The following is a 14,473-nucleotide window of genomic DNA, read 5'->3' as shown; positions in this document are numbered from 1 at the left end:
GCGCGGCGGGCGGGGAGAGGGGCGGGGCGGGACGTGCGCCCGGGCCCCGCGCGAATGGCCTCCGGAGGCGCTCGGAAGCGGCCCCCGCCCGGTCCCCGGCCCCGCGCAGTCTCCGGCCCGGACCTGGTCCGGGTCCACCGGCGCCCGGGGGGCGATCGCACCGGGCCGGGCCCGCTTCCGAGCGCCTGGAACTTGGGGAGGAAGGAGAAGCCGATCCGCGAGGCCCGCCGCCGCCCCGCTGCGAGTTTTCCGCAGTTTTGCGCCTCCTCGGCTGGCGCGACGGCGCACGGGAGACCGCGCCGCGACCCTCGGGAGGGCGGACCCGTCCAGACCCGCGCGGTCGACCTCGCGGTGAGAAGGACGACCGAGCTGAGCGCGCGCTCACTCCCGAGCTCGGGGGGGACAGGACTGGGTGAGCCGGGGAGCCCCGGGACCCCGCCCGCCCGGACTCCGCGCCCCGCCGGCCGGCTCCAGTCCCTGCGGCCGCGCCCGGCCCGCGCCCTCCTCCCACCCCGCCCCGGGCAGCGCGGCCAAACCCCCGAGCCTCCCGACCGGAACTGCCTTTTCCTCCCGGACCGAGGAGGGCGCTGCGCTCTCTGTGCACCTCCCCAGGCGTCAAGCGTCCCGAGGACAAGTCCCGGGCCAGGGCGTCATGGAGCCCCGGGGGGTGCTGCTAGGTGCGGAGGCGCCGGGACCCGCGCCCTCGGAAGAGCCCCGGGCCGCCGGGGAGCCGCCCGCCGCGGGAGCGCCCCTCACGGAGGGCGGCTGCGCGGCGGCGGCCCCGGACCCCGACGCCGAGCGCGGGTCCTCGCAGGAGCCCGCCACCCCGCGGGAGCAGGAGGCGCGGCTGGAGGGCCGCCGCCGCGCGCGCTCCTTCTCGCTGCCCGCCGACACGATCCTGCAGGCGGCCCAGTTCCTGCGGCAGCGCCCGCCGCCCGCCCCGGGGCCGGAGGGCGGCGAGGCGGCCGAGGACGCGCCGCTAGGTCAGGGCGACTGCTGCGCCAAGTGCAAGAAGCGGGTGCAGTTCGCGGACGCGCTGGGGCTGAGCCTGGCCCGCGTGAAGCACTTCAGCGAGGCCGAGGAGCCGCAGGTGCCGCCCGCCGTGCTCTCCCGCCTGCGCAGCTTCCCGGCGCGCGCCGAGGACCTGGAGGGGCTCCCCGGCCTGCTGGCCGCGGTGGTGGCCGCGGGCCCCCGCGCGCCGCCGCCGCCCCGGCTGCAGCCCCTCTTCGAGCTGCCCGGGCCGAGCGCCGCGACCGCGCGCCTGCGGAGACAGCGCGTGTGCTTGGAACGCGTGCAGTGCGCGGCGCCCGGCGGCGCGGAGGTGACCGGCTCGGGCCGGGTGCTGGGCTGCCCCGGGCCGCGCACCGTGGCCGTGCGCTACACCTTCACCGAGTGGCGCTCCTTCCTGGACGTGCCGGCCGAGCTGCGGCCCGAGCCGGGGAAGCCCCTGCCGCCGGACGCGCCGTCGGGGGAGCCCGGGGACGGCGAGGAGGAGCCCGACGCCGAGCGCTTCCACTTCGCGCTGTCCCTGCCCCCGGGCCTGCTGCCCACGGAGGGGGAGGACGCGGATGCGCCGGGCCTCGCCGTCCACTTCGCCATCTGCTACCGCTGCGCCCAGGGCGAGTACTGGGACAACAATGCGGGGGCCAACTACACGCTGCGCTCGGGGCGCCCGGCCGACGCGCTCTGAGCCCGCGGGGCTGCGCTGAAGGCGCGTGACGCCCAGGCAGCCGGGCACCGTCCCCCCGGGGAGAGGGAGGCCCTCACTGCAAGCTCCTTGGCACCCAGACAGATCCTGCCAGCAAGCACTGAGCCCGGGGCCAAGCGCCCTGCTTTCCCAGCCGCTTTGGCCTTTGGAATTCTCGCCCCGCATCGAATGGGAAGAAGTCCTCAAGATTCCGAGCAGTGACATTCCTCCACGAATAAGACTCTTGAACGAAGCTGCAAACCCTTGGAATTTGTTTTTAACTGTGGACGCCCCTTCAGCTCTCAGGGAGAGGTGGGAGCATCGCGCCAAGGGCTGGCATGGATAGCGGGTCTCCAGGAGCCTCCGCGTCGCTGCTGCCTTTTCTCTTAATCGGGATCTGGGAAGTGTTTGCGCTTGCATACAGATATCCTTTTGAAAATTTAAGGCCTCGTGCATGGCTGCTCCCTGATATTTCAGCTCCCGGCAATTTGGGAGGCCTTGGCAGTTGGGCCATCTTCAGCGAATGGTGCTGCACTTTAAAATAAGCAAACCGCAGTGTTTTAAATTTCCCTTGTTCCATCCCTCCTCTGATGTGGTAAGGGCCTAGATTTGCCATAGTGGGCTAGAGTGTTCTTAAAAACGTTTTGTATAAGTCGTTCTTTCCCCGGGCAGAAGAAGATGCTTGGTGAGTTGAAATGCCAGAGTGATCCTCAGGCCTTGGCTGTGAGCCGCCAGAGCCGGTCCCTGGCCTCCAGCTCCAGCAGGCAAAACACATGGTCGCTGCTGGACTTCTGGGCCATCAGCAGTCAGAGGAGCTGGACTCTCGATGGCCGGACTCCGCAGCGGGAGATGAGGGAAGGAAAGAGCCTTCTGTGCCTCCTGGAGTCACAGTGCGGAGCGGTGACTTGAAGGATGAAGCCTGCCCACCAAGAAGATCCTGCTCTGAACCCACTGGGCACCTTGCACAGGCTACGACTGTGGGCACCAGTCTGGTTGGTAGTCTTCATTCACTGCTGATGGCCGTGGATGCCAGGGTAAGGTGGCCATGCACGTCCAGGGCCGATGAGCCTCCTGAGGACTTGACTTCTTCAGATCTCCGTCATCCCTTGGTAATCGGTCTGTCTTTGGTTTTCACAAGTTCGGGCACCTGGCTGGTATGGTCAGCTCTGTTTTGCAATGCTAATCTTCAGGGAGCGGCGGTTTCACTGCTGCTTTCTAAGAACCAGGGTAGGCAACCTACAGCCTATGGGCCAGATGCAGCCTGAAGGTTGTTCTTGTAGGTCCTGAGAGCTAAGAATGTCTTTTCCATTTTTAAACAGTTGGAAGAATTCAAAAGAATACTGTTTTTGTGACACATAAGAAGCGTACAGGATTCAGATGTCAGTGCCTGTCAGTGCAGGTTTGTAGGAACACAGCCATGCATGTCCATGTACACGTTACCCACATCATCTTCCTGCCACAAGTGCAGAGATGAGTGGCTGCAAGAGACCTCATGGCAAGCTCTGCAATAGTTACTGTCTGGCCCGTTAGAGAAAGTCTGCCAACCCCTGCTCTAGAGAAGTAGTTTTTTTTTTGTTTTTTTTTTTTTAAACTATATGTTGAGAGTTACACTTAACAAAGCAGTTAAAATTTTAGTAAAAATTTGTCACTTGACATAAACCTCCTTTGGGTAAAGGCAAAACTGGTCGCATTACTCTGGGTAATCTTGATTACAATAAACGCTAAGACACTGAATAAGGATCTTAGTGCATTGATAGGAGTGAGCACAATTATTCCTGTACTGGGGAGGGGACTCCATATGCTTCTTCTAAGAAATAGCAGAGGGACTTCCCTCCCTGGTGGCCCAGTGATTAAGAATGCAGGGAATGAGGGTTCGATCCCTGGCTGAGGAACTAAGATCCCCTATGCTGCAGGGAAAAAAAAGGAGGAAAAAAGAAATAATAGAAAGTCAAGACAGCTAAACTATGGCACTTCTCAGAATTAACATCAAGCTACAGAAACCTGCCAGATATTTTCATGCCTCAAAATGGGATGTCTCAAGCTATAGAAAGTTTGAAGTCTGGTTTGTAAAATATCCTTTTTGACTATGGCCGTGTTTGCCAAAGGTAACTGACCATGGAAAAAATTTAAATACTGATTTATGAGTGGAAAGCCATCAGAAGTTAATGAACTACAATTTATAGCTGGAGTAAAGCGGACCTAAAAAAATGGTCATGTGGATGACCTCATTCACATGTGCTTATAACAAAAACTTTATAATGATAAAGTGGCCCAGCGGGTGTGGCTGGGGACACCGGGCAGCTCTGTGCGGGCAGCAGGACCACGGCTCGGGGGCCGTCCTGCAGCAGGGGCGGTGGCAGTGGCCACCCGAAGTCCGGCTGCAGGGCTGGGGGGCCTTCTCCCGACAGGTGTGCCGTGCGTCCCCCACCTGGCCACGCCCCCGCCTGCCGCGCCCCTCCTGCCCTGACCAGGCGAGGGCTTCCTGGGCGATGCTGTGGGTTTGAGCCACGCAGAGCCGGCTGCTCGTCTAATTTCGGGAGGCTTGTTTTGGAGTCCTGGCGTATCATTTTATGAGTTCCCACGTTTCTGCTCTCTGGCACAGCGGTGTTTATGTGTTCCAGTCTGCTCGGCTTCCTCATTCCCTCACTCAGCTGCTTGTTTCTGAGGAGCATGTGGCTTGGAGCCATGTAGGGTATTGTGACCTGAGTCGTGTGTACTCTGTCAGGAGTGCAAGGAACAGCCTTCGGGAAGAAATGGGAGGTTCTGCTCTTGTGCGACACCATGGTACTGGTGTGCGTTTCTGGCTCACGTCATGGGACATGGGTTTGTAGGTTAAAAGGGGTCACCGTGCGTGCTGTAGCTTAGCAGGCAGCCCTGACAAACAGTGGGCTGTTTGCAGTCCAGCTTTGCCCGGCCAGCCCCCGTGACGCCAGGCCTGGACGGTCTGCCAGCATGGGGGAGGAGGTGTGCTTTGCGCAGTCACAGAGGCAAGGGGCTGAGCGGAATCTGGGCCCAGCCCAGTGACCCTCCTTTCCTCCTGCAGGGCCATCCTGGCCTTACTGTCAGTAAGCGGGCCGGTGCCTGAAGCCCCTTTGGGAGAGGCCGACCCTGCTTCTCCTCGGGACTCGTGATGGATGGACACGCTCCCCCAGGTGGCCTGCTGTGTCTCCTCCTCGTCCAGGCTCCCTTCTGCTGATCAGCGGACTGTCAGGACGCAGCACTTTGTGGTCCTTTCAGCCTCCCAGGCTGGTGGCTGGACAGCTAAACAGTGTAACTTTAGGCTTGCCAGGACTGAAAGCCCTTTGACTCTGATGTAGTATTTGCATCCTGGAGAGTTAGTTCTTTGGCTTCACCTTCTGTGAACAGACACATTTTTGGTAAAGAAAGAAACGAGTCACCTTTGGGCTGCAGGGAGATTTCTGAGATGGCAGAGATCAAGGACTCGCTGTTCAGGTGTGACAGTGAGACGTACGTGGTGAATCTAACAGAGGAGCGGAAGTCTACGAAGTCAGGAGTTCAGAGCCATTTCAACCTGGAAATCTTTAGATACACAAACATCTCTGGGAAAGCAAAGATGCTGTAGAGACACTGCCAGACATTTTGGAGAAATCAGACTTGTTAATTACCCATCCCACTGGTATTGTTGGCACTGCTCAGGTTCTCTGAAACTTGGTAAGTCATTGCTCAAGGAGAACCAGCAGCCTCCTAATGTGTCCAGAAATGGGAAACTCAGTCTGAAACTCTGAATGCAGTAAAGAGTGAAAGCAGGTGTGTGGTGAACTGAGCTTGAAACGTTTAACCTCCAGGTTGAAGAATTCCTGCGCAGTCCTGCAGAAGGCCTTTCTGGAAACAGCTACACATGTTCTGTTGAGAAAACACCCACCTGAGCATGTGAGAAGTTCACGGTGGGGGGAAATTCATGGTCCTTAAAGGGGCCGCCTGGAAGGGCTCTACGGTGTTTGTGGGTACAGCGCCTCCAGGGACAGCTCTGGGAGAACTCCTGACATCAGGAGGCTGTTTGGATGCAGCTGAATCGGCGTTTTTCATACCCAAAGTGGGAGAAACAGGTGACTGTCTCTTGTAGGAAGTTAGGTTTTGTCTGATTTTTACATTACATAAAAAGAAATGTGCATTTACATTCAGAACCACTTTAAATGGCTTAGAGAATTCCATTTTGTATGTCCTTTTCAGCCTGGTTGAGGAGAATATGTTCTTTCGGAAAAAAGAAAACCAGCCCATGTTTAGATCTGGGATTCCCTTACTTATTTTCCCATCCCAGAACATCTGAACCAGAGGTGCTTCTGTTAATGGCATTTGAGGCTTTGCTGGGTTTTTTTGGTCATCTTTAATGACTTTCTGGGAACGTCCCTGGTGGTCCAGCTGCTCAGTCCCTGAGCTCCCAATGCAGGGGCTGGGGTTCGATCCCTGGCCGGGGAACTAGAGCTCATGTGCCACGACTAAGGATCCTGAGTCTCTCAGCTAAGACGTGGCCAAATCCATAAATAAATAAAAGATTAACAACAACAAGAAAACGAAATTTCTGCACCGACGCGACTGCCCTGAAAGACTAGTTTTTCTTGCCGGGGAAACACCTTCAGAATGGGCTGCGACGTCTTGGGTTCTGAGGCTGGGGGCTGCCCAGCCCTGCATGGCCCGGCAACCTGGAGCCAGGAGCCGGTGCCAGGGAGAGGATGTGCCACGTGGGGCCTGGGCCCGCAGGTGGCGGGATCTCCCTGCCCTGAGACCCTGGACTGGGCAGGGTGGGCCACAGGCTGCCGTGAAGACCAGGGCAGGGCCCTGGGGGCCCTGACCCGACAGCGTGCAAGCGGCTCAGGAGACCCCAGGGATGAGTCTGTTAAGCCAAGGGTTTCTAAAGCCATCAGCGCCATTCTCTGTAGGACAGACACCTGTGACCTGTTACCTGTACGTGACCGCGGAGGCCGGGGATGGTCCGGCAGCGGGACCCGGCTTCAGGGCGGGGGCTCGCTTGTGTGAGCGATGGTCTGACTTCAGCCCAGTGTGGTTGAATCCGTGGCCACTGCAATGTCACCAAATAACCACATCATTCCTTCAGGGTCTGAAAATGCAACACAGCTCATCCCAGGGTGTCTGGAAGCCCTGAGCTCTCGAGGGAGGCTGCTCCGGACAGCTCTGGCTCACAGAGGGGTGGGGGCAGGTCTCAGGGTTCAAGACGACCGTGGCTGCGTGTGTGTGGGGGGCACACAGAGCCTGCCCTCCCAAGCTGGAACTGTGGGGGCCCGAGCGGTCCGTGTCGCCCACCCTCCCAGACAGGATATTTTAATGTGCTTGTGAGGAATTCTGCACAGTCCCTGCTAATAATGAGAGAAAGTAACCTCATTAACCTTCCTTTTGACATGTGCCTGAGAAATGTGCCTGGTGGGATATCTGGCTTGAGAAACAGGTTTCTGTGAATCTGATTCTGACACTGTTTAAACTCAGAACTACTGTAGTCCGAACCCAGCCCCCATGTTTCTCTTCGATTTTTAAAAGGATGATTATATCTTTGTGGTTTGAAAATTCTTTTCAGTTGTAAGGAATTTGGAGGAAGTGTTCTGGGAGCTTCTCTGCTGTTATGGTGATATTTCTGTATGTGCTACACTGGAAAAAAAGTGCTGAACCCAAAGTCCTAATTTGAATAAAGAATGTGAAGTGATTTGGGACCTTGAAAGCTGTCACTGAGTCTGGGAACGTTTTCGGGGCTCACCACTGCGGCGGGGGGCTCTGGACTGAGTGGGTTGAGGCTGCGGATGCCGTGGACATCCTGCAGTACACACGCAGGTCCCCAGCGCGGGGGCCCCGAGACCTCAGTGCGAGGCTGGGGAACCCGAGTCAGTAGTAGCGTCCGAGCATCCATTCCCCGGTTCTGCCAGTGAGCCAAGGTTACAGGAGATACTATCGCTGGGGCAGGTTATGAGACGTGAACCCGGGAATTCTCTGCTTTTTCTGCAAATACTTGTGAGTTTCAAACCGTTTCAGATAAAAAGTTAATAACAATGCTGAACTTTTTTTTTTAAAGAAAGAAAACCTGCTCCTGAGCAGCGTGTGAAGTGTTGCCAGGCGCAGTGCTGGCAGAGAGGCGCGCCGGGCTGCCTGACGTGGGAACGACACACCCGCTCCAGGTGAGCCTGGCCGGCCGTGGACACAGCTCGGCCTCACTGTCCCTGTGCTCTTGAACATGTCCCTTCCCTGGAGAGCGTGAGTTTTCACATCTGCCAAGCAGGGTCAGGATTCTTGCCTAACTACATGGTTGTGAGCTTGAAGGGAGGCTCTCTGTGGCATGTCAAGCACACACTATTTTTAAAAAAAAAACTTTTGGCCACTCTGCATGTGGGCTCTTAGTTCTCCGACCAGGGATTGATCTCACGCCCCCTGCAGTGGAAACGTGGTCTTGACCCCTGGACCGCCAGTAAGTCGTGTCTGACTCTTTGTGACCCCATGGACTGTAGCCCCCAGGCTCCTCTGTCCATGGGATTCTCCAGGTAACAACACTGGAGCGGGGTGCCATTTCCTGCTCCAGGGGAGTCTTCCTGACCCAGGCATCGAACCAGGGTCTCTCATGTCTCCTGCACTGGCAGGTGGGTTCTTTGCCAATGAGCCCCTTGTGAAGCCCAGGAAGCTGCTGAAGAGCCAGGACTTCCTGCTCCGTCTCTGCTCCCACTCACGGGGTGCCTGCCTTCCGATACGCCCTCCACCTCCTGATCCGGGTCTTCACCCCCCCCAGGCTATTCCAGCCCCAGGATCTCTGCGAGCTCCCGCTGCCCAGCCCGCTTTCTTGCTCACGCGCCCCGGCCAGCACTGGCTGGTTTTCCGATTGTTCTCCAGGGGTCTAGCGGGGCTCCCCAGCCATGAAGCCAGACTCTCGGGGACGGGGACCCCTGGTTGGTGTCAGCCCCCGTGTGCCTCAACCCCAAACTGAGCGCTCTGCCGGGTACATTCAGAACTTTCTTTTGAACCTGCTGCGAAGACGTGTGAGGGGACAGTTACGGCTGGTGAGCAAGAGGCTCACCTTTTCTTTCTCAGCTGGGTTCAAATTCTCCTTGAGGAATCACAGAAGAGCAGAAGCCAGGGAGGAAAAGTGCTCAGCTTAGAAGCTGGAAACACACTGGTTGGCTCAGACTCTGAACTGCTGGCTGGGAGGAAGCTGAGGGGCCACGGGCTCCCCCATGGGTTACTTCTCTGTGCCTCTGCAGGAGCCCAGCTGGCTTCATTGCCCAGTCCACCCCAAATCCATATTCTTGTGGGCCACGGGCTGGGCTGAGTGCTCTGGCTGGCCCCAAGCAGCACCAGAGTTCCACATGAAGCTGGGGATGGATGCTGAAGATTTCTTGCAGATTGTGCCAAAAACTAGCGTTCAGGAAATTCCTGGTGGTCCAGTGGTTGGGACTCGGTGTTCTCCTGCCAGGGCGCGGGTTCAGCCCTGGTTGGGGGACTAGGACGCTGCAAGCCACGAGGTACGGCCAAAGGAGAAACGAAAGCGAGACTAGCGAATGGCCGGCCTGCAGGATGGTTTCCTTCCTTTTGATTTAGCTGGGATTGCAGGCTTTTAAAGCTAGAAAGGTCACTAGGAGTCTGGTCAGCCCTGGGACCCTGGAACATGAAGGTGACATTCATGAGCTGAACATGAAACTAGACCCGCCCGAGTCTTTAGCTGTCCGCCTCAGTGGCTGGACTTTCCCCCACCATTTGCATTCCTCCCACCACACCATAGTCCTGTCTTCCAATTTTTTTTTTTTTAAAAGAAATGCTTTATTTATTTCTGAGATCTGGGCTATTGATACATCATTTTCCCTCTCTGAACAAGTTTCTGTCTTTAGAGTCCCACGAGGAAGTGAAAGGCTGTCTTTTTAGAAGTAAAAGTACATGCTAAAATCTGCCAAGTTAATAATCCCAAATAAGCTCCATGGTTGAAGTGTGAGTGGAAGACGAGGCTCTTAGCATTAATGGTGGATCCTCGATCGTGTGTCCTACACGTGCTTTGTAATCACAAAGCTGCACCTAAATGGAAAGTACTCCTTCCATGGAATGGCAAATTCATTTTTCTAAGACCCTGTACAAATCTAAAAAAAGAGAAAGAGTCACCATCCTATACACTTGAAACCAACACACCATTTAAAGTCCACGGTACTTCAATAAATAAATTTTTTTAATGCAAAAAAAAATTTACTCCTTTAAAAACTTAGAACCAGTTATGTTGTTATTAAACTGTCTCCGTGTTCAAGATAGACGTAGTCACCCTGAGTTTACTCAGTAACTGAAGGGAAGTTCTACTGAAATATTTTCACAATGTTTAACTTGACATTGAGGAGGGGCTCCCAGTAACTCTCTGGCTGATGAGAGGAAAAGGTTTCTCCTCTTTCCTGCTGAGCCACGACCCCCGGAAGTGCAGCTCCTCAGGGAGGGGCTGCCCGAGCGTCGATGCCTGACGTGGCCCTCGGGCGGGCGCAGGGACGCTGGGTCAGAGAGCAAGTGCGATCCCAGCTCCACTGGAGTCAACCGTCGCTCGTGGTCCAACTTCAAGACGAGACACCAGCTTTGTCTGCTGGTGGTGTTAGCATCAGTGGTCCTCCCAGAGTCATCTCGGAGGGCTCTGCTCTGGGTTCTCGGAGGGTCTTGGGACTTAAAGCTTTGCCTTTGAGCATCTCCTGAGCAAGAATATCTCTTACTCCCCATGTGGATCTCGACAGGAGAAGCCATTTTCATGAAAGCTTCCCTGCAGGTCCAAGGGCTGCAGACAGACTGAGAAGCAAGATCCTCTGTTCTGAGGGGTGAGGTGAGCCCTGCCCACAGACTCAGGGCAAACAGTCAGAGAAAAAGCCTGCTTTCTTTACCAACGTCGAGTTTGCCCAGATCCTCTGTAACAGAGACGCACCCCGGGGTCTGCGGCGCACACGCCCTCCCGGGCTGCTCCCTTGTTCCTAGGACCAGGCGCCAGCGAGGGACCCGCCTTCGTCCGCTGATCTCCCCGGCTGTGTCCCTGCCCACAACCCTCGTGCTGCTTCTCGTGGCTTCTGCGTCTCGCAGGGGCCACTATCGCGGGGCTGCTGCAGATTAACAGGCGGAACGGTTAAAACGTGGTCCCTGCGGTTGTCTTCAGTCGAGTTTGGATTCTGGGTTCTGACCGTGTTCATCAAGGCGCGTCGTGTCCGTGGCTGGGGGTGTCCAGGAGACGCCCTCCCAGCGCAGCCCAGGGAACCTGCTCCCTGGTGTGGGGACTGCATGCTTGTTGTCCCCCCGGAGGGCAGGGGCCACGCCGGTCCACTTGGTGAGGCTGCGGGTGGAGGGAGATGGAGGGGACTCGCTTGGTGGCAGAGTCTCTGTGGACAGGGCTCACCTCACCCGAGAACAAACAGGATCTTCTCGTTTCAGTTGCTAAGTGAATTCAGCAGGAGGGGAAGGGCGGGGCGAGGCTCTGGAGGTTTCCTTAATGGAGTGGAGTGACATCCGAGCTGACATCTGTTGGCCGGCACCCTGGTCCTACGCAGTTGTTTCTGAGTGATCAAATCCCTGCCCGGGCAGAGGGGAGCGGGCCCTGGCGCCACACATCCAGGCTGACGCTGCCCCGGGACAGCCAGCTGGGGTGGTGGGGAGGTTTGCCTCCCACCATGTCACCATCTGCAGAGTGGTGCTCTCACACCGTGGACCTACGACATGCAAAGATCTGGGTTTACAGGGGGAACAGACCCGGGACTGGGCAGGGACAGGCCTCATGGGCACACATGGGCCAGAGCATCCTGGAACAGTCAGTCAGGGCCAGAGGCACGAACGCACGTCGGGACCATCTGAACCCAGGGTCACACACCATCTACCATCCGCAGACAAGGCGGGCAGACACGGTCTTCCCCAGGGCGGGAGGACTCCCGTGACTGAGAATTAAAGTACGCGGGGAGTGGTGTAGCGGCACGTCGGCGACAGTCACCACCTGTGGCCACTTATACGAGCCTGCTGTAAACCCAAACCCGTGAGTGATAAAATCACTTAGTACTGCAGATGGAGGGGGGTGATAAGCAAGAAAAAAACTGGTGTCCAGGTCCCTCATAAACTTCCGAAGAAGAAGGTTAGTAATTCCTTCTTTTCCTGTTTTGAACTGATGTGTTTTCAAGGATGAACGCACACGAATATTGTTTCTACCTGCAGCAAACTTAAAGAGCAATTTCCTGAACTGGCTAAACATTAAAAAGACCAGGAGAAATTTAAAATTTATAAATTATTGTTGGTGATTTGAACTATGGTTCCTCTGATTTAGAAAAGGCAGAGGAGCCAGAGATCAAATTGTCAACATCTGCTGGATTATAGAAAATGCAAGGGAATTCCAAAAAGCCATCTACTTCTGCTTCATTGACTACACTAAAGCCTTTGACTGTGTGGATCACAACAAACTGGAAAATTCTTAGAGATGGGAATACCAGACCACCTGACCTGCCTCTTGAGAAATCTGTATGCAGGTCAAGAAGCAACAGTTAGAACTGGACATGGAACAACAGACTGGTTCCGAATAGGAAAAGGAGTACGTCAAGGCTGTATATTGTCACCCTGCTTATTTAACTTCTATGCAGAGTACATCATGAGAAATGCTGGGCTAGATGAAGCACGAGCTGGAATCAAGATTGCCAGGAGAAATCTCAATAACCTCAGATATGCAGATGACACCACCCTTATGGCAGAAAGTGAAGAGGAACTAAAAGCCTCTTGATGAAAGTGAAAGACGAGAGTCAAAAAGCTGGCTTAAAACTCAACATTCAAAAAACAAACATCACGGCATCAGGTCCCATCACTTCATGGCAAACAGATGGGGAAACAGTGGAAACAGTATCAGACTTTATTTTCTTGGGCTCCAAAATGACTGCAGATGGTGACTGCAGCCATGAAATTAAAAGACGCTTGCTCCTTGGAAGAAAAGCTATGACCAACCTAGACAGCATATTAAAAAGCAGAGACATTACTTTGCTGACAAAAGTCAGTTCAGTCAAAGCTATAGTTTTTCCAGTAATCGCGTACGGATGTGAGAGCTGGACAATATACAAGGCTGAGTGCCAGAGAACTGATGCTTTTGAACTGTGGTGCTGGAGAACTCTTGAGAGTTCCTTGAACAGCAGGGAGATCAAACCAGTCAGTCCTAAAGGAAATCAACCCTGAATATTCACTGGAAGAACTGATGCTGAAGCTGAAACTCCAATACTTTGGCCACCTGATGTGAAGGACTGACTCACTGGAAAAGACCCTGATGCTGGGAGGGATTGAAGGCAGGAGAAGGGGATGACAAAGGATGAGACGGTTGGATGGCATCACTGACTCAATGGACTTGAGTTTGGGTAAACTACAGGAGTTGGTGATGGACAGGGAGCCTGGCGGGCTGCAGTCCATGGGGTTGCAGAGTTGGACACGACAGCGACTGAACAACAAATAAATAACTATGCCTCATCTGTCACTTATCAAGTCAGAATATGAAGTGCTGAGAAATTTCTTTTAAAAAACTCCCAGTCTCTCTAAGTGACTCTGACTCAGTGAGTGAGCTTTGGGATGCACGTTTCAGCATACACTGGAGTCCCCTGGGGTGTGTCAGACTGAAGATCCTGATTCAAAACAGGTTGGGGTGTGGCTTGAGATTCCGTGTTTCTAGCAAGCTCCCTAGTGGGGCAGATGACAGTCATCCTGAGACCACCCTGGGCAGTGGGTTGTACGACCGTCCCCAGGTGAGCAGCCACACACAGGGAACCTCTGTTGTCACGCTGGGCCTGGGTCTCAGTGGTAGGATGCACCCTGCTCCCCTCCGTCCCTGGATCTCTTCCAGTGTATGGACTTGCCTTTGCTAAGGGGACACTCAGCTCAGGGCTGGACCCTCCCTGCCAGGCCCCCCACCGCCCTCTGCAGGCCCATCACCAGCAGGAACCAAAAGCTCGTTAGTCATGAAGACACGCGTGTCTGGTAGAGAAGGCCAGGGAGACGCTTTCGTTTATTGTCAAGGACCCAGAAACACGTCTGGAAATGCTCTATACAGGTGCTGCGGAGCCACAGGGTGGGGTGGGGTGGACGAGACACTATTGTACACGGCCTTCCCTCGAGGCGCTCTAGCTCTTCATCCTGACGCTTGAACCGAGGACAGCCAGCACCAGCCGACCTCTGTCACCAAAGCCGCAGAAGAGGGGACACTTCACTCAGTTCATCAGTTCCTGGAGGGCAGGCAGAGTGAGGCTATTTAAAGCTGATGCGGAGGCCCCTCGAGGCCTGCTGGGGGCCCCACGGCAAGCAGGACGGTGCTGCCGGTGGTCCACGCTGCTGCTGGAGGCTGGTCCCGGCTCCTAGGCCCGGGGCTTCTCTTGATTCTCGATGACAAGCTTGTCGGTCGAATACATTTGGCCAATGTGGACCTGGAGGCAAACAGAAGACAAAGATCAGGAACTCGGGCTCTGTCAGCTGTGAAAACTCAGAAAGAGCGTCTCCAGCGTGTTGGTGCAGGCGTGCATCGTTCTGGAGACCGTGCTGCGGGCAGAGTGCCGTCATGGCTTTGCTTCGGCTGCGTCCTGGCACCGTACCCCGCCCCACCAGTTCCCCCGCTTTGGGGACAGTCGAAGTTCCCATTCACGCCTGCTCGCCCCTGGACAGCCCCAGAGGCGGGCTATCCTGAGCCGGTGAGACCCGGGCCGCCTCATGCACGGTGACTCTGCACCCACAGGACTTCCGGCCCTTAGGACCGGTTCTTCTGTCAGGATGGAGTTTTACCGTAAAGCGTGAGTGAGCCTTGTCCACACCGGCAAAGCCCGGCTCTGC

General features: G+C 55.8%; 2 protein-coding genes across 3 annotated transcripts in view; one reads left to right on the top strand and one right to left on the bottom strand.

Moving 5' to 3' along the window:
- The first annotated feature begins 28 nt into the window (after positions 1–28).
- Positions 29–7,361, top strand: PPP1R3G (protein phosphatase 1 regulatory subunit 3G). The gene has a single exon (XM_027958614.3). The coding sequence runs from the start codon at positions 653–655 to the stop codon at positions 1,688–1,690; it is 1,038 nt and encodes a 345-aa protein (XP_027814415.1). The 5' UTR covers positions 29–652; the 3' UTR covers positions 1,691–7,361.
- A 6,265-nt stretch (positions 7,362–13,626) lies between these two features.
- LYRM4 (LYR motif containing 4) overlaps positions 13,627–14,473 on the bottom strand; it is an 88,606-nt gene continuing 87,759 nt past the window's right edge. For both annotated transcript variants that reach the window (XM_060403796.1, XM_004019146.6), the window contains one exon: positions 13,627–14,073. In XM_060403796.1, coding sequence (XP_060259779.1) covers positions 13,902–14,073 — 172 coding nt within the window. In that variant the 3' untranslated portion in view covers positions 13,627–13,901. The remainder of the gene's footprint in view (positions 14,074–14,473) is intronic.

The sequence above is a fragment of the Ovis aries genome, chromosome 20 (genome assembly GCF_016772045.2).
Source record: "Ovis aries strain OAR_USU_Benz2616 breed Rambouillet chromosome 20, ARS-UI_Ramb_v3.0, whole genome shotgun sequence".
Taxonomy (NCBI): Eukaryota; Metazoa; Chordata; class Mammalia; order Artiodactyla; family Bovidae; genus Ovis; species Ovis aries.
Note: the sequence above shows the minus strand (reverse complement) of the source record. Positions and strands in the feature narration are given on the sequence as shown.